Source organism: Ranitomeya imitator, chromosome 10, assembly GCF_032444005.1.
Source record: "Ranitomeya imitator isolate aRanImi1 chromosome 10, aRanImi1.pri, whole genome shotgun sequence".
Classification (NCBI taxonomy): domain Eukaryota; kingdom Metazoa; phylum Chordata; class Amphibia; order Anura; family Dendrobatidae; genus Ranitomeya; species Ranitomeya imitator.
The window spans coordinates 111,199,511-111,219,665 of NC_091291.1; the positions used below are offsets into that span (position 1 = coordinate 111,199,511).

The following is a 20,155-nucleotide window of genomic DNA, read 5'->3' on the forward strand; positions in this document are numbered from 1 at the left end:
ATTGGCACCCTCAGCCTAATACTTGGTTGCACAACCTTTAGCCAAAATAACTGCGACCAACCGCTTCCGGTAACCATCAATGAGTTTCTTACAATGCTCTGCTGGAATTTTAGACCATTCTTCTTTGGCAAACTGCTCCAGGTCCCTGATATTTGAAGGGTGCCTTCTCCAAACTGCCATTTTTAGATCTCTCCACAGGTGTTCTATGGGATTCAGGTCTGGACTCATTGCTGGCCACCTTAGAAGTCTCCAGTGCTTTCTCTCAAACCATTTTCTAGTGCTTTTTGAAGTGGGTTTTGGGTCATTGTCCTGCTGGAAGACCCATGACCTCTGAGGGAGACCCAGCTTTCTCACACTGGGCCCTACATTATGCTGCAAAATTTGTTGGTAGTCTTCAGACTTCATAATGCCATGCACACGGTCAAGCAGTCCAGTGCCAGAGGCAGAAAAGCAACCCCAAAACATCAGGGAACCTCCGCCATGCTTGACTGTAGGGACTGTGTTCTTTTCTTAGAATGCCTCTTTTTTTTCTCCTGTAAACTCTATGTTGATGCCTTTGCCCAAAAAGCTCTACTTTTGTCTCATCTGACCAGAGAACATTCTTCCAAAACGTTTTAGGCTTTTTCAGGTAAGTTTTGGCAAACTCCAGCCTGGCTTTTTTATGTCTCAGGGTAAGAAGTGGGGTCTTCCTGGGTCTCCTACCATACAGTCCCTTTTCATTCAGACGCTGACGGATAGTACGGGTTGACATTGTTGTACCCTCGGACTGCAGGGCAGCTTGAACTTGTTTGGATGTTAGTCGAGGTTCTTTATCCAACATCCGCACAATCTTGCGTTGAAATCTCTTGTACATTTTTCTTTTCCGTCCACATCTAGGGGGGTTAGCCACAGTGCCATGGGCTTTACACTTCTTGATGACACTGCGCACGGTAGACACAGGAACATTCAGGTCTTTGGAGATGGACTTGTAGCCTTGAGATTGCTCATGCTTCCTCACAATTTGGTTTCTCAAGTCCTCAGACAGTTCTTTGTTCTTCTTTCTTTTCTCCATGCTCAATGTGGTACACACAAGGACACAGGACAGAGGTTGAGTCAACTTTAATCCATGTCAACTGGCTGCAAGTGTGATTTAGTTATTGCCAACACCTGTTAGGTGCCACAGGTAAGTTACAGGTGCTGATAATTACACAAATTAGAGCAGCATCACATGATTTTTCAAACAGTGCCAATACTTTTGTCCACCCCCCTTTTTTATGTTTGGTGTGGAATTATATCCAATTTGGCTTTAGGACAATTCTTTTTGTGTTTTTTTATTTAAGACAAATTAAATGAAGATAATAATAACAAAGAATTTGTGTTTGCAATCATTTTCAGGAAGAAACTGAGTATTATCTGACAGAATTGCAGGGGTGTCAATACTTTTGGCCACAACTGTATTGTCGATCAGTGCAGGTCCAAAAAATGGGTCACCCACCGATCAGCAAGTTATCACCTATTGTCGATCAGTGCAGGTCCCAGCCATGGGTCACCCACTGATCAGCAAGTTGTCACCTATCTCGTGGATAGGTAATAAAGGGATTGTCCAGATAGCTGACTCCATTAAGCCAAAAGGGGGATTTGGAGCAAGCTCTTAAAAAAAAGAAAAAGAACACCAATTCCACAGTTTGGCTTCACGAACTGATTAAAATGCTGTCTTCTGTTAGTATACAGTATTTGGTTTTGCCAAGTTTATCTTTTTATTTTTACAAGTGAAGACTGAGTCTGCCCAGTATGTTCTATCGGCTCACAGATCGAGCGTCCCCTCCGCACTTCTCTTAGCGGCAAATATGACACTTACTTTATTAGTCACAGTGTTGATAGCCATGTTTGGAGAGGCACTTCCAGAGATTATACAATCCATTCCCAAAGAATCGGAATCTATACTGTATGGTGTAGAGGCCTGGAAAAGAGAAATCAGGTCAAAAGCTAATATGGCTTGTATTCATTACAAAGTGACAGTGATATTCCCCTAAACCGATACCCAAAAATCCAGAAATCTTAATATTGCAATGAATTCTGGCCCCTACTGCTCCTGAGAATGTAGGGGCTCCAATGACAGACTATGGCCCCTTCACCCGGCCCCGACTGTGCAGGGGAACTGCAGCCAAACGGCACTTCCCTGCACAGCCGACTGGCCAGGAGCGATGCTGTGAAGGAAGAAAAGTGGACACACATTTACGACCGCACTGCAGCCTCTCTATCATAAGGCTGTAATTTCTATTACTATAACCACTATATATTGCCTATTTTACCGATAATAATGTGTGGACCATTGTGCAGCTGCTCCATACAGTACAATCCCACAGACACAATACATACCCGCTCTCCAGATCGCGGCCTCTTCTTTGGCCGAGCCGGTAGCGCATCCTCCTTTGGATTTGTGTCTATTGCCCAATAGGAACCCTAAAAACAACAAAAAGTTGAAATGTAAGGAGAGTGATGTGATTAATGGCACCGTACACCTCCGGCTTGTGGCCATTACCTTTCCAGGGTCATCCTTGGATCGAGGCACTTTCAGAAAGCACTTATTCAATGACAGGTTGTGTCGTATAGAATTCTGCAGACAAAAAGAAGAGGGATAAGAAGAGTCGCCTGTGATCCTAACATTTTGGTTCTACAGCTCCTACGCACATCTATGCTTCTCCACGGTACCAGTCTGATCTTGCAGTCTATCAACCAGTTTTACTCCTTGGACCCCAGTCAGGGGCCTCTCATACAGCCAAAACAGATCTCTTGCTTTGCACTGATGAGGATTAATACCCTGAAACATGTGACTGCAAACAGAGATTCTGGTTTGGCTTTTATCCCAAGTCAAGTCTCGTTAAAGGGTCAATATTGACCTCTAGGACTGCTAGTTTCAATAGGTGGCGCTAGAGTTCTAGCCCTCCTCCTCTCTAAAGAAGCAATTTGCATATGTAATTTCTCAGAGGAGCATTGCATGGCCTATAAGTCTCATTACACGTATGCCACTCTGCACAAGAAGTGAAGTTACCCCTTTGACAGTAGATAAAGAAATGGAAGAAAGTATAAACCTGCATGATAGGACTTCAATGAATAGATTTGTGTTGTCTATTACCATGGAGACACATTAGTTTGTACAGGAGCTGTAGGAACTTTTTTTCTTATTGAAGACCTGAAAGTTGTTTCATACACCATCTTTGATGTGTTGGCCAAGTGAAAAATGGATTGGGAAGGTGAAAAAAATCATTTAAAAAGAGGTTATTCCATGAACTGTTTTTATCACGTAACCACAGTATAGGGAGCAAGTGCATGATTGGTGGGGGTCCGACTTACACCAATCCAGTGAACCAATATGGTTTCTTTTATTATTATTCTGCATTGCTTATATAGCGCCATCATATTCCACAGCGCTTCATTATTATCACTGTTCCCATTGGGCTCACAACCCATATTCCCTATCAGTATGTCTTTGTAATGAAGGAGGAAACCGGAGAACCTGGAGGAAACCCACACAAACACGGGGAGAACACAAACTCCTTGCAGATGTTCTCCTCGGTTGGATTTGAGGATTTGAACCCAGGACCTCAGTGCTGCAAATTTGTCATCAGAAAGTACTAAGGAAAATAAAAGAAAGTTTTTTTTCCCCTAAGACACACATCAAACTTTGGCCCGCAACACCAGGCACTTGAAAGCAATGATGTTGGGCCATTATACTGTACTAGATGGTGGCCCGATTCTAACGCATCGGGTATTCTAGAATATGCATGTCCACGTAGCATATTGCCCAGCCACGTAGTATATTGCCCAGCCACGTTGCACAGCCCACGTAGTATATTGCACAGCCCACGTAGTATATTGCACAGCCCACGTAGTATATAGCAATGTGGGCATCATATCCCTGTAAAAAAAAGAATTAAAATAAAAAATAGTTATATACTCACCTTCCGGAGCCCCCGGATCCAAGCGAAGCGGTTACCGACGCTCCTCGCGCGCTCCGGTCTCAAGACTGCATCGCGAGACCGCTACGTCATCATCTCGCGAGATCGCAGCATGGACCGGTTACCGGAGCATCGCAAGCGGGAAAGGCCTGTTGTGGATCCGAGGGGCCGACGGACGGTGAGTAAATAACGATTTTTTATTTTTTTAACTATTTTTAAACATTAGATCTTTTTACTATTGATGCCGCATACGCAGCATCAATAGTAAAACGTTGGTCACACAGGGTTAATAGCAGCTTTAACCGAGTGCGTTACACCGCGGCATAGCGCGGTCGGTTAACGCTGCCATTAACCCTGTGTGAGCGCTGACTGGAGGGGAGTATGGAGCGGGAACTGACTGCGGGGAGGAAGGAGCGGCCATGTTGCCGCCGGACTGTGCCCGTCGCTGACTGGTCGTGGCTGTTTTGCCGCGACCAATCAGCGACTTGGATTTCCATGACAGACAGAGGCCGTGACCAATGAATATCCGTGACAGACAGAAGGACAGACAGACAAAGACTGAAGTGACCCTTAGACAATTATATAGTAGATGGAAGGCAATGCAGGGCCTATAATACTGTATAGAGGGCCATGTGGGAACTATTATACTGTATGGAAGGCCATTATACTGTATGGAGGGCCATGTAAGACATATTATACTGTATGGAGGGCCATTATACTGTATAGAGGGCAACGTGGGAACTATTATACTGTATGGAAGGCCATTATACTGTATGGAGGGCCGTTATACTGTATGGAGGGCCCTGTGTGGCCATTATACTTTATGGAGGGCCATGTGTGGGCATTATACTGTATGGAGGGCCATTATACTGTATAGAGGGCCATTATACTGTATAGAGGGCCATGTGGGAACTATTATACTGTATGGAAGGCCATTATACTGTATGGAGGGCCGTTATACTGTATGGAGGGCCCTGTGTGGCCATTATACTGTATAGAGGGCCCTGTGTGGCCATTATACTGTATGGAGGGCCATTATACTGTATGGAGGGCCAGCCGCCCTGGTCACCCATGCACTGAAGTTATGACTCCAAAACGGTCTATTTTTTCCCTCATTTGATTAGAGCCATGAAGGCTTTTTTCCTGTATGTAGGTCAAAACTGCAATATCCATAAATACACAAAAACCATAAACTTACAAATATACATCCGAGAATTGCACAAACAACTGATCTGGCAAAAAAAAAAAAAAAATACAACCAAGCCCAGCACAACTGCTGCATCCAGTAAACTAAGTGACACATCGCTGGAATCAGGGTCTCTGCCCCTACTTCATAATGTAATAATGATTACATAGCAAAACCTGCAAACGTATTCTCGTTTAATACAGAGTCTTAATGATAATGCTCCACGGGGAAAAAAAAAAAAAGTAAAGTAGCCCTTCTCTTAAAGGAAAAGAAACTATGGCAGTGCCACCTTTACAGAAAGACACAGATGACATGAAGGTTGCAAGTAAATTTCCCTGGAAGCAGTCAGCAAGATGACAAGATTGTGAAATCTAACAACCTGCTGAGAAATGTTAGATTTAGATCAGAAAAATGCGTTTTTCTTGCAGAAACAGGTCCTGTCCTGTGTATGGGAAACACGGCTGGTATTACAGCTCAGTCAGGACATAAGGACCCTGGCATGTAGTGGGTATCAGCAAGAAGACACCCACTAAGGATGGTCCAAACCCGTGCAATGCCAGGTAACGTACTGAAGAGGATATACCATCAGGACCCACCCCAGTCCGTGTTCATCATTACGCCACAAACATATCATAAAGGACTCGGGACAACTACTACCAGGTATCCCATACATCTGTATGGCCACCACAAGCAACGTTGCCAAAGGTCTTGAATGAAAATGTTCTTCGGTTAAAAAGAATCTGTCAAGGTCATAAATGAAACCCCCACTTAAAAAAAAAAAAATAGAAATGCCATACGGTTCCCGAGATATAGGCCTTTTCATATAGTGCTAACTTTTATGATCTCTACTAAGCGGCCAGTGTTACAGGATCCTATGGGGCGTATCCTTAGGCTGCTCCGCATAATTATCTGCTGAGCCACGCCCCCTGGAGAAAAAAACAACAACACACCACCACAAAAACAGCACTGAATAAAAAAGTCCGTATCTCTGAAACCGTATGGCAGATTTAAAAAAAATAAATAATCTTTTCAGATAAAAATAAAAAGTCGAAAATGTGGAATGAATTGTGATCATTGACATCTATAACTTACACCCCTCTCCTGTGTCTTATTATATTACTATTGTCTTTTGTCAATAAAGGATATTTTTTTGCTTTATTTTTTTTATTTTCATTTAGGACCCCCACTCCCCAATCCCCGTTATTTGTTTTTGATCCTGGTCCGTGTGACTTTGCATTTCCTCGTTAGCTGCTGGCTCCTAATTAGCGAATGAGATCTATTTTCGCCCCGTCACTGGCACGTTCTTCTGCGGACGGGGTGCCGACATCCTCACTTGGCAAAGCACGTGGCTGCTGCTGAGTCACGGGCACAGAAAACCATTGCGGATCTGCCTCCTCCGCTTCGATATCTGCCATGACACCCTGGCAACAGCGGAAAATCAAAGAGCTCTGTTTGCCAAGTCACGCATAAGTGATAATTGCATTCGTCAGTGCCAGGGACTAACTATACTGAGATTTATGACCGGCGTAGGCAACAATTGCAACCGGAGGAGACGGCCGAGAAAGAATGGACAGACGTGAACTCAATAGACAAGAGCTGAAGGTCGAGTGTCACACTGCTGCCACGCTCAGGGGATCACGTCCGTGCCGAGGGCGTCGGCGTGGACCACATCTAGCTGCACTTCAGCTGCCATGTTACGCGCACCCCGTCTATAAAAACGAGGCCGCGCTCCCATTATAAAAATCCACTTGCCGCAGCGCAGCTGTCGTGACTCGATGGTTATTAAAAGATGTGCCTCGTACAGCAGACAGGTGCTCCCCGCGACGGCCATGTGCTTCATCTCACATCCCCAGCCTGCGTCTGCATTGTCCGCGGGTGCAGAGGATACGCCGAATGCCGCCATATTAAACCGCAAAGATGAAAATACCGTAACCTAACACTTCGTAATGGGCGACGGGGAGGAAGACGTCGTCTGTAGACGACGCAGCTCGGGTATCAGTCTGGGAGAAACACTCAAGCACCAGATGAAGCCAGAGAGGAGACTACGTAAAAAAAAATAAAAATGACAAATACGGTAAAATGCTAATTAATAACTCAAACTCAAGCTTGAAAACAAATCACCATTGTGGCTTATCTTCTGACTGGGCATATCGAAGTCCAACATGCCTCATCTTTCTTTTTCAGAACACTTGGCGTGTTGGCGAGAGTCAGGACACCCCCATACAATTTCACTATTTATCTGTTTTGCCAAAAATTCATCTATGTGAATGGGCGCCTTTTAAAATATGCCCCCTGTAGTGCATAGGGGATTGTCACAAATTTCCAATTCTTTGGACCACCACTAGCCCAAGCATGGCAGAAAACCACCCAAGCATGGCAAACTTTACCATCTATTCCCTGGAGACAGCCACTGAAGACATATTTCACTTTCCTCCTCTTTACGAAGTCCATGAAGACACCTGCAAGGACGGACGGGTCTTGAGTGTATCATTACTGATGGGAAAATTTGGCATTACCCAAGAAGAAGTGCAAACTAGGCTTCTTCTAGACCAGGTCTCCCTGTAGACCAGGTCTCCCTGTAGACCAGGTCTCCCTGTAGACCAGGTCTCCCTGTAGACCAGGTCTCCCTGTAGACCAGGTCTCCCTGTAGACCAGGTCTCCCTATAGACCAGGTCTCCCTGTAGACCAGGTCTTCCTGTAGACCAGGTCTTCCTGTAGACCAGGTCTCCTTGTAGACCAGGTCTTCTTGTAGACCAGGTCTCTTTGTAGACCAGGTCTCTTCTGCCCTAGGCCTTTTTTTGCCAAGCAAGCCATGATCTATACCTTACCCCTCGCCCCTCTGTCTATGTGGCTCTTAGCTCACGAGACTGGTGGATTAGAGTAAGACTTGCCAATGTGCCAAAATAGCGCAATAATCACAATATTACACCCGATGCCACAAATCTCCAAGAGCCTAAAAGTTGGTTCTCAGAGACGCGTTTTGGGTCAGTGTCTGTTAGAGTGAGTCCATCACGTCTGACCCATGGCTGTTCCATAAATGCCTCCCATGGCAATAGACGTTGTACACGCCCGAGTAATATCTTAGTCTGAAATTCCTTCCAGAACAGAAACTGTTCGGCACAATCATTTTATTTCTTCGCTTACACCGTAATGGTCATAATACAGCAGAAGCAGCAGACATCAGACCTGTGCGCAACATCAAAGGCCGTAATATCCCAGGAATTCTTCTTATGTCTGTTGTGAGGATCGACAGAAGCGCCTTCAAAAATGCAAAAATCCTCTAAAATCAGAAACTTAAATGAACGACGAAAGAAAATGGAACCGAAAATGTACAGAATCAAGCAAAAAATGAGAGAAAAAAAAAAAACATGTTTTGGGCCAATGATTTCTACTCCACATTTTAATTTTCTTGTCCTACAATATTAAAAGTGACTTGTGGAAGACGTTCCATAGACAAAATACTGCAGGCTTTATATTAGCCTAGTAATTTTAGTAAAATATTAAGATAAAATGGACCATCTCATCAATTAAAAAGGGTTATTCAAAAAATCTAGTTAATAAAGTACCAAAAAGCAATTAATTGGTCAGTCAGACTCCTTCCCCCTCTGGTAGCTGCAAGTATTGTGCAGAGGGAGAAGGAACCTGACTGAGCAGTGCCTTTTGGGACATTTTGTATTAGCTAGATTCTGGCAGGGATAAATAAAGTGTCTAGTAAGCTTCCAGTCAGGGTCTTTTTCCCTCTGACAGCTGTACATTTTCATTCAAGCAAGTTCCCAATCACTCTCCTTCTCCCTCTGACAACAGGAAATACAGACTGCAGTACATTTCCAGTCTACTCCCCCATCTGGCAGCTTTATATGGTTAGACATATTGCACCTTGGAGTCTGGAGCAGTGAAAAGGAATAGTATTTGCTTGCTCCCCAGTAAATCCTCTTGCTGTGCAACTGCGCTGGCTCTGGTCTTTCCCCTAAACGCAGGGTATTTTGTATAGGCTGCAGCTGAGAATAAAGGAGCGCTACTCAAGAGTAAAACTGTGCTGTGAGCACAGCGGCCGGAAAGCAGAGCGGTGACGTCACTTTGACGTCAGCGGTGACGGCTTTCCGGCTGACCGACGCTCACAGCCAGTACAGGAGGAGTGCAGAGCACAGCGCCGGGGACAGACAGCGGTAGATAAGTATGTAGTGTTTTTTTTTTTTTTTTTACTTTTACGCTGGTAACCAGGGTAAAAATCGGGTTACTAAGCGCGGCCCTGCGCTTAGTTACCCGATGTTTACCCTGGTTACCAGTGAAGACATCGCTGGATCGGTGTCACACACGCCGATCCAGTGATGTCCGCGGGAGGTCCAGCGACGAAATAAAGTTCTGGACTTTCTTCAGCGACCAACGATCTCCCAGCAGGGGCCTGATCGTTGGTCGCTGTCACACATAACAATTTCATTAACGATATCGTTGCTACGTCACAAAAAGCAACGATATCGTTAACAATATCGTTATGTGTGAAGGTACCTTAACAATTTGGAGGGAAATTTAGCATGCGTGTCCGCCAGCAGATGGAGATGCACACAGTAACACACTCTGAACACCAGATGGCGCTATAAATGGAAATGGATCACTTTTTAGTACCTGTACCTACAATACTGGTAGGACAACCCCTTTAGAATTACTTTATTGCTGGTGGTCACAAGTGCTTCGACACATTATGTGGCTGCATGAAAACTGAACCAATCCAGGGGACATCTGAAAATGGAGTAAACGGAGTAACAGATGGGGTGCCACTAGAAAGCGTATGTGGCCACATGGCACAGGACGCCATGATGCTTCCCAAATGGGAGGGGGCTTCTTCTTTAACAGCAGTTGTGATCAGGAACCCCCCCGATGTGAAGCGGAGAGTTAGCAGAGACCCCAGTACGTTTTTCATGCTGCATCAGACCCAGGAGGCCTTCGTTTTGGGGATTCGATTTCTTGCACATTCCTTCTGGTGGGTCGGCAGCCCCTCCAGCCCCTCGGAGATGCAGGACTTGGGGCAGCACATCTGGAAACTTTCTCTCTCTGGAGGAAATCTCCCAGTGTCAGGAGGTCTGCTGGGAACCACACAGTAATGTAGGAACAACCAGCTGCTGGATTTTCATAGCATTTAGGGTGGGGGAGGGGGGCTTTTTTTTTTTTTTTTTTCACCAGCATTAGGACTCATTCACAAACTGTGCAGGGCAGCTCAGCGCTCCTCCAGCTCAGTATTAGGACTTGTTCACACTTGGAGATTTCGCTGAGTTTTTCCATCCATTCTTTAGTGTAAAAAAAAAAGGGAAAAAAGATTTCGAAAATCTCATTTTCATGGAGAAAAAAAAAATGCATCGATGAGGCCAGGTGTGAACATACGCCTGTGGTCGGTATGGTCAGCACTCCTGCGCCAAAGTAAGGTGACTCCTTGTGGAGATTCTTAATTTTTGTCCTATTTTGTCTATCAAACCCCACCAGTTTTATTGGCCCTTCTTTACACAATTTCCTTCACGGACCCAATGAATCCCGGCCTGTAATTAAATGTATACAGATCTCTGTGCCTGCGCCGAAAAAAAGTCTATAAGATCATTATATTGCTGTAAGGGATATAAAATGTATCTCCGTCATGCGGCTTACTTCTCCGTATACTACTCCTCCCATCATCCACATATAACTGTGAATTATGACATGGAGAACGCCCCCTGCCTATTAGGATGTAGAGGAGGCTGCTCGGCTCAGAGCGGAAGATTAAAAAAGTTACCCTCTATACATAGGATAGGGGACAATTCCGGATCGCTGGGGGTCCAACTACTGGGACACCCACCGCTCCCGAGAGCAGGCCTGCCCAAAAGGAACGAAGGCCGAGGGACCACCGGAGAAAGCAGAGCGCTGCGCTCGTCTTCTCTTCATTCCCATTAATGGAGTGGAAGTGTACATGTGCGGCCTGTTCTCAGGGATTGATGGGGGTCCCCATGGTCAGACCTCCAGGAATCGGAACGTTCTTCCCTATCCATAACTTCCAAACTCGGAACAACCCCTGTAACTATTAGTGATTAGGCTCTAATGGACCCAGAAAAGAATTATGTAGCTGCAGTCATTGCTGATGGTGGGTCCTAGGATTCTATGCAGAGATCCTCCCCGACAGCGGGGAGCAGAGATCCCCCCCCAGACAGCGGGGAGCAGAGATCCCCCCAGACAGCGGGGAGCAGAGATCCCCCCAGACAGCGGGGAGCAGAGATCCCCCCAGACAGCGGGGAGCAGAGATCCCCCCAGACAGCGGGGAGCAGAGATCCCCCCAGACAGCGGGGAGCAGAGATCCCCCCAGACAGCGGGGAGCAGAGATCCCCCCAGACAGCGGGGAGCAGAGATCCCCCCAGACAGCGGGGAGCAGAGATCCCCCCAGACAGCGGGGAGCAGAGATCCCCCCAGACAGCGGGGAGCAGAGATCCCCCCAGACAGCGGGGAGCAGAGATCCCCCCAGACAGCGGGGAGCAGAGATCCCCCCAGACAGCGGGGAGCAGAGATCCCCCCAGACAGCGGGGAGCAGAGATCCCCCCCAGACAGCGGGGAGCAGAGATTCCCCCAGACAGCGGGGAGCAGAGATTCCCCCAGACAGCGGGGAGCAGAGATTCCCCCAGACAGCGGGGAGCAGAGATTCCCCCAGACAGCGGGGAGCAGAGATCCCCCCAGACAGCGGGGAGCAGAGATTCCCCCAGACAGCGGGGAGCAGAGATCCCCCCAGACAGCGGGGAGCAGAGATTCCCCCACACAGCGGGGAGCAGAGATTCCCCCAGACAGCGGGGAGCAGAGATCCCCCCAGACAGCGGGGAGCAGAGATTCCCCCACACAGCGGGACACAGACATCCCCGAAAACGAGCCACAGAGACCCCCGGCAGCGGGACGCAGATATCCCCGAAAGCGGGGCGCAAACATCCCCGAAAGCGAGCCGCAGAGACCCCCGACAGCGGGGAGCCGAGATCTGTTTTGTTTATTATCAAAAAGTCGAGTGCTGTTCTCTGCAATCTATGGCAGATCACTGTTTCTTTCTGGGGGAGTATGGAGCCCCTCTCTCAAGGTGGGGGATCCACAGATATAGGAAACTTATGGTCTTTCCTGTAGATAGGTAATAACACTACACGACTCCCTATGACGAGATCAGCCTATTTGTAGAGTCACTATGTGAAGCTATTTTTATAGTGGCGGCAGGTCGGGTCTTGTTAGTCCAGGTATGCACCGTCCCCAGTCACAGGCGCTGCCGCTAGTCAGGTGTTAATGGGATCCAGAATAGTCTGTATGGAGATTAACAGCCACCGTCCTTTTTTGGGAAATATGTGACTAATTGGCAGTAAGAGGGAATGTGTGAGGTGGGCAGTGTCTCCTAAATCCCGCCCTCACCGCCCCCGCGCATCATCCGCCCTCACCGCCCCCGCGCGACCCAGCATTCACAATAGGTGATATCACAGCTCACCTCCTCCTCCTGTACAATGACTGATAAAACTCTATATAGAGTATATAATACAGGATCCACCATTCATATTCAGTGATGTATAGGAGGAGGAGGTGAGCTGTGACAAAGACTGATCACACCTCTATATACAGTAAATAACACAGGATCCAGCATTTACAATAGGTGAAGTCACACCTCTATATAGAGTATATAACACAGGGTGATGTCACAGCTCACCTCCTCCTCCTGTACAATGACAGATAACACCTGTATATACATTAGATAACACAGGATCCACCATAAGTGATGGCACAGCTCACCTCCCCCTCACCCAGTCATCACAATGACCATACTGAATACAATTTAGTAGCCTCTTGATCAGGCTAGTGTGGCTAAAGTGGCAAACAGGAAGTGGGAGTCTAATATTAGTCCTAGTGGCCAATAAGAAAATTGCAAGATTTGCAATTTTTTCTACATAAATAATAATGATATAGTAGTATAAAATAAAATAAATCTTAATTGTTTCAGAATTATTTAATCCATTTTTAACGGATACTTCTCCATAGACTTGAATGGGAACTCATTTTCCAAACTCAAAACACCCAAGTATGGCTTTATACAAGACAAGGATGTGATGTCAAACAAGCAGAAAGCGCCAAAAAGGTTACAAAAAAAACAAAAATAAAAAACCACACAAAAATCCACAATAAATTATGAATTTCATGTTTTTTTTTCCAAGAGAACACTGCTTCAAAAATGTGTTGTGAGCAACGGAGCTGCGGAGCCTGAGAGCACCAGCACTGGACACATTACTGGGAAGGTCTACCTTCTTAGGTAACTACCCATTGCCCATCGATACTGTCCGCCTCCACTGGCCTGCTGGGATCAACATAGCGTGTCATGCGATTACCGCAACCAATCAGCTGCGGCGCTCAGGTGACGACCGCCTGACATTGATCCCAGCAGACTGGCAGGGAAGGAGCTGGTCGGGGTCCATTTTCTTTTTTTACCTCCCTGGATGGATAAGCCCTTTAAGAAAGCTGTAATTGCTTCCATCACATGCAGAACTTTCATTCTGTACTTCTACAGTATGCGAGTAGCTCCCTCTAGTGGCGACTGCAGGCAGCCAAAATTTGATTTAAGGTAACGACGAAACTATGGTGCCGAGAGGTCCGACATTAGCGGTAAGTGCCCTGCCAGACCATCGCTTACCTTCCAGCCACTTCCAGCCTCTTTGTAATATGGGAAGTTATCACAGATCCACTGGTAAATCTCACTCAGAGTCATTTTCTTTTTGGGCGAGCTATTGATAGCAAAAGTAATGAGGCTGGCGTAACTATAGGGGGGCTTCCCGTCCTTGTGCTGCTGTACTTCCTCCTGGTCCAGTGTTGTGTTGGGGTCTATGATGGCGCTCTTCTTGGAGATCCCGGATCCGTGGGTGTTCTGGTTGGAGTCGGCATTCTGAATGGCAGCTCTCACTGTCAGCTGGGGAAGCCAGTCCATAGAGGTGAGGCTGCTCTCAAGTTCGGAAGTCATTTTGGGGGGGGTTCAGTTTATTTATATATTTCCTTTTACTTTTTTTTTTTTTTTTTTTATCCTGTGCTTTCAGGTGGAAAAGAATCAGGAAAAATGTTCAGGTAGCGTAACTTAAGACTTCCAAATGTAAGGATGACCGATGCTTAATCTGAAAGAAAAATAAATAACATAAGAAATCTAAAGCACCTTCATAATTTTTCATTAAAAAATCCAGGGCGGGGGATTACATTAATATATTTTTTTTTTCTTAAGGAGCTTTATGGCTTTCTGAAAGAAAGTTCTTCTGATCAGCAGTTTAGCAGCAGGTGTTTTACTTCTCTGCAGTGCCTCCACAGGAGAAAAGAAGTATTGCATCATCAACCATTATTTAGATCATCTTAAAGTAACATTTTGAAGCAATTTCAAGGTGATCTGACTACAATGAGTGATTGTACCCAAATAGCTTCTTCAGGCTAATTAACCTTTTCATGTTTAAGACCTTTCTGCATTTACGATTAGCTTAACACACACATAAAAAAAAAGAAAATATTGATCCTACTCCTTGTACACCTGCAGAGTCCTACGGATCAAAGCTGTTCAGATTGAGGTCGGGCCCTGGGGGCCCCCGGACATTGTTTAGGGCTGCTTTAAGGACCATTGTCAGTAGCACATCCCCTGGTTGGCAGGAGGGGATGTGACAATCCAAAAACATACAAATTTTATTAAAACCTGTTTGATCGGCTTATATCTGGGCCAGCTTCCACTATAAAAGTTCATTTGATGGCGATCAGCCACCATAACAGATATGACTGGTGGATTTCTGACCACTGATCATGAGAACCAGGAGGGGTTTGCATATGGGGGCATAGACATACGCCACAAAAATGAAAGGGCGGGTTGTCTATATTTGGAAATAATTGAGAGCTCTCATTTAAAAACAATGTCTCACCTGGCCAGAACATACAGAGCTGAGCTACAGAACCAGACGCACACTGAGTACATGAGTGGCATTGATTTTTGGAAGAAAGGAGTCACTTTATTTTTTTTTTAACGACTATTCAAGGGCTCTCACATAAAAATTGGCCTAAATCCAGAGCTAATACTTCAATCGTATTAAATAAAAACCCTGCTTTTTCTGCCCCTGCTAAGTACAAAGAAACAGCGCTTGTTCCTGCGTCTATGTATTTCGAATATTTCAATGATCTCCAGATCATGTTTTTGAGCCAATTCCTAGCTGCAGGGGGATATAACGAGGGCGGGAATCCAAAAAAAAAAAAAGAAGCAATTTGATATTTATCAGCTCACAGTAATTAAACTGAAATATTTTGCAGACCTCTCCTGGGGAGTCCCGAGGGCCGAGCGAGGAATAATATCATGTACTTGCCCACAGGTATATTCAGCGGTTTCCCACAGAACAAGCCTCCCGCATTACCATAATACCCATCTACGTTATTAACTGCAATTCCTCATTAAAATTGCATTTTGTTATGTAAAGTGGCCCAGAAGCTGCTCGCTCGCCGAATATTCTTATTAATGCTCCAAAGGGACATGATGACGATGTCTCCGGGGGACGTGCAGGATAGGAAGCTGCAAATTTAATGCAAAGGAAATAAAGTCTGTGTCCTGTCCACTGGAGGAAAGCAGCAGAGAGGAGATTTGGGTTTACAAAAAAAAAAAAAAAAAAACTGCGCCCCGATCACATAGGGGAAGGTCGGCTATAGAGAACCACTTGGAGGACCCCACATATAGAGGCATTACAGTAACATCCATCTATGTAATGTCTCAGTTCCCCACAAGGTGGCGCTGCAGGGAGAACAAGCACTCTCAGATGTGCCCCCACATGCTGCAGCTGATCACCCCGAGATCAGCTTATTAGGAGACTAAAAAGGGACTTGCCCAAAGCAAAAAACCTCTTACCCCGCCTTCAAACCAACCAGATTTAGGGTGTGTTCACCTTGAGATTTTTTTTTATCCAAGTTATCAAAGCAGAAACTCTCCAATCAAAGCTCATGTTTTTTTGTTTTTTTTTAAAGTTTCTGAACCGAAAATTGAGCAAAAATGTGAATACACCCTTACACCTAAGAGGTATTCCCATCTCCAAGATCCTATCCCAATATGTAGTAGGAATAATAATCATAATATTAGAAAATACCTCCAATTAGAAATGTAGTATAGTTCTTCTGATTCGCCATGTCTCTTTCCTCATGTGAACGCATTGCAGGACCTTAGGTATCCATGGTTATGACCACTGATATAGAGACAGTATATTAGCTAGTTGCTAGTGGTTGTAACAATGGTCCTGCATTGCCTGCACATGAGGAAAGAGACATAGCGAATCAGAAGAACTACACTACATTTCTAATTGGAGGTATTTGCTAATATTATTACACCTACTACATATTGGGATAGGACGTTGGAGATAGGAATACCTCCAAGTAATAAATGTATCAGCGGCTCTTGCTGGATGATACATTTGCAGTATCTTTAGATAGGTGGTGTAAAGTTACCCCAAAGTATTTGTTGCCCTGTTTTTTTAGGAAACTTTTGAACACAGTGTTGTATTTTCAAGGGGCTGTTAACCATTTCCTTTTGTGAATATCCCCACATGCAGCATAAGACAAGCACACTTACGGTACTTCCCGAACAGATTCTGTTCCTCCACTGCGAGCTCTCTGTCCCCACCAGTCCCATGATATAAACAGTGTTCTGTGACCGCTGCAGCCGATCAGCAGCCAATGACTGGATGGAATTGGAAAGGTGGAGGTAAATAGAAAAAAACGCTGCTCTTTCGGTCAGACGTAATTGTGACAGCTGCAGTTTATTTCCGGAGACTGGTGGGGAAAGAGCAACAGTCCAGGAATTAAAGGGTTATTCCCATCTCTAACACATTATCCCAATATGTAGTAGGTGTAATAATAATATTAGCAAATACCTCCAATTAGAAATGTAATATAGTTATTATGATTAGCCATGTTGCTTACTCCATGTACGGGGCATTGCAGTAGCTTAGGTATCCACGGTTACGACTACTAACACCTGTTAATATAGTAGTGGTCACAACCATGGATACCTAGGCTACTGCAATGCCCTGCACATTGGGTAAGTGACTAATATAGCTATAGCTAATCGGAAGAACTATACTACATTTCTAATTGGAGGCATTTGCTAATATTATTACACCTACTACATATTGGGATCGGAGCCTGGAGATGGAAATACCCTTTAAGTAAACGCTGGGAGGTAAGAGCGTTACAAGACCTGGAGAGCCAAAGGTCACAAAGCGCCAGACTGTCACTAATGATACATGGTAGGTACATAGTGGAAATGAAGGCAGAGACCTCACCTCGTGTGTGATGGCACCGATGTGTAGCGCCGTTCATGTAAACCCATCTGGACAGGAAGGCAGCCAGCTGAAAAAACAACGGAGGACACGTCAGTGTGGGTAGAGGTGACCTGACCAAGCGACGTCACGGCAAGCGAAACCTCATGGACAACAGTTATCTAAGAGAACACGGAGATTGCCTCCGCCATTACATCCACCAGAGAGAGAGGGAAAAGAAGTGCAGGTCCGAGCATAAAATGCTCAGGTCCGAGCATAAAATGCTCAGGTCCGAGCATAAAATGCTCAGGTCCGAGCATAAAATGCTCAGGTCCGAGCATAAAATGCTCAGGTCCGAGCATAAAATGCTCAGGTCCGAGCATAAAATGCTCAGGTCCGAGCATAAAATGCTCAGGTCCGAGCATAAAATGCTCAGGTCCGAGCATAAAATGCTCAGGTCCGAGCATAAAATGCTCAGGTCCGAGCTTGAAATGCTCAGGTCCGAGCTTAAAATGCTCAGGTCCGAGCTTAAAATGCTCAGGTCCGAGCTTAAAATGCTCAGGTCCGAGCTTAAAATGCTCAGGTCCGAGCTTAAAATGCTCAGGTCCGAGCTTAAAATGCTCAGGTCCGAGCTTAAAATGCTCAGGTCCGAGCTTAAAATGCTCAGGTCCGAGCTTAAAATGCTCAGGTCCGAGCTTTATGCTCAGGTCCGAGCTTTATGCTCCAGTCACATTGGTGTCATGGGCCCCTCTTTATCCAACACATTCTGCAGGGGTTCCCATTGGTTTCTAAGTCTCCTTTTCTTGTGATCAGATCCTTTACAAGGAGTAGAATAAATCTCATTATTACTAGAAGAAATAAACGTACAATTCTGACTGCACCGAAAAAAAATTCCCATAAACATCGATTACACAATGGACGTGCGAAACTTATCATCCAGGGGGGGTTTCCAGAAGAATTTACAGCTCTGCGCCCTCCCACAGCCATCATTTCTTATGTACACTCATGGAGCATGAATCATTCTACAGCTTTTCTCGTATACCTGGGTATTTTCTTATTCCTGTCACCCAGTGAATAGACACACGGCTTACACTACATTCGCCCGTGCAAGGCTTTTCTGTGGATTTTGGGGACGTTCGTCAGACCCTGCTGCCGGTATAAGCGAAGCACACTGCCTTGGTAAAATCACTCCTTAGTGTCTCATCCCTTCCTATGGTCTGCAGAATCTGACGTTTAATAAGACATGATGATTAGGATGCTCGGTGCACCCCTGGTGTGGCCAAAAGCTCAGTGCACCTTTCTTCTCAATGGCTTTGCATGTCACATCAGTGATTGACAGTAATGGCCTTAGCTTTCCCCCCCGCAGACAGTGCTGTCAATCACCAGTGAGGGAGGTGACTGCAAAAACAGTGGGCAGGAAGGTGCGCGGAGTCTCTTGGCCACACCTAGGGTGCACGGAGGAGCTTAACTAGCATATTTGATTAACCTGCAGAACAAAGGCCGCAACTAGACACTAAAAGTGTGAAAGGGCCATATCCCCTACAAGATTAGGCGCTTCATTTATTGTCAGTTTGGGATGGCCGACTCTTTAAGGGGTCCTGCAATTTGACAGGGACCATGTACAGCGGGACACTGCCCCTATAGTCCAGGACTAATGAATGTAGATAGTCCATGTAACGAGGCAAAGAACTCCCTTAAGGCCTCATAACAGGCATCTAATGTAATACGACAAGTTTTCACCGTACAGATTCCATATGAAATCAGGGACTTACAATAGATATACTGTGGCTCCGTAGAATTCTATGGAGTCTGTAACAGATTTATATAAATAATTCAGCTCCGTGGCTAAAGCTGCTCAAACACATAAGAGAAAAGCACGCAAAATCAGTGGGACCATCGCATGTGCCTTGCGTTATGGTAACTCTCCCCCCGACATATGTATAGTGGGGCGCAGGAGAGGTCACCGCCAGTACCATATAATGGGGCGCAGGAGAGGTCACCGCCAGTCCCGTATAATGGGGCACAGGAGAGGTCACCGCCAGTCCCGTATAATGGGGCACAGGAGAGGTCACCGCCAGTACCATATAATGGGGCGCAGGAGAGGTCACCGCCAGTCCCGTATAATGGGGCACAGGAGAGGTCACCGCCAGTACCATATAATGGGGCGCAGGAGAGGTTATCGCCAGTACCGTATAATGGGGCACAGGAGAGGTCACCGGCAGTACCGTATAATGGGGCACAGGAGAGGTCACCGCCAGTACCGTATAATGGGGCACAGGAGAGGTCACCGCCAGTACCATATAATGGGGAACAGGAGAGGTCACCGGCAGTACCGTATAATGGGGCACAGGAGAGGTCACCGCCAGTACTATATAATGGGGAACAGGAGAGGTCACCGCCAGTACCATATAATGGGGAACAGGAGAGGTCACCGCCAGTACCGTATAATGGGGCACAGGAGAGGTCACCGGCAGTACTATATAATGGGGAACAGGAGAGGTCACCGCCAGTACCGTATAATGGGATACAGGAGAGGTCACTGCCAGTACCGTATAATGGGGCACAGGAGAGGTCACCGCCAGTACTATATAATGGGGAACAGGAGAGGTCACCGCCAGTACCATATAATGGGGAACAGGAGAGGTCACCGCCAGTACCGTATAATGGGGCACAGGAGAGGTCACCGCCAGTACTATATAATGGGGAACAGGAGAGGTCACCGCCAGTACCGTATAATGGGATACAGGAGAGGT

The 20,155-nt window shown here is 45.9% G+C and overlaps 1 protein-coding gene across 1 annotated transcript in view; it reads right to left on the minus strand.

Moving 5' to 3' along the window:
* FOXJ3 (forkhead box J3) overlaps nt 1-20,155 on the minus strand; it is a 63,384-nt gene that overhangs the window by 16,934 nt on the left and 26,295 nt on the right. The window contains exons 2-6 of the mRNA XM_069740892.1: nt 17,427-17,493; nt 13,781-14,252; nt 2,522-2,596; nt 2,359-2,442; nt 1,838-1,939 (exon numbers count right to left, since the gene is read on the minus strand). Coding sequence (XP_069596993.1) covers nt 1,838-1,939; nt 2,359-2,442; nt 2,522-2,596; nt 13,781-14,104 — 585 coding nt within the window. The 5' untranslated portion in view covers nt 14,105-14,252; nt 17,427-17,493. The remainder of the gene's footprint in view (nt 1-1,837; nt 1,940-2,358; nt 2,443-2,521; nt 2,597-13,780; nt 14,253-17,426; nt 17,494-20,155) is intronic.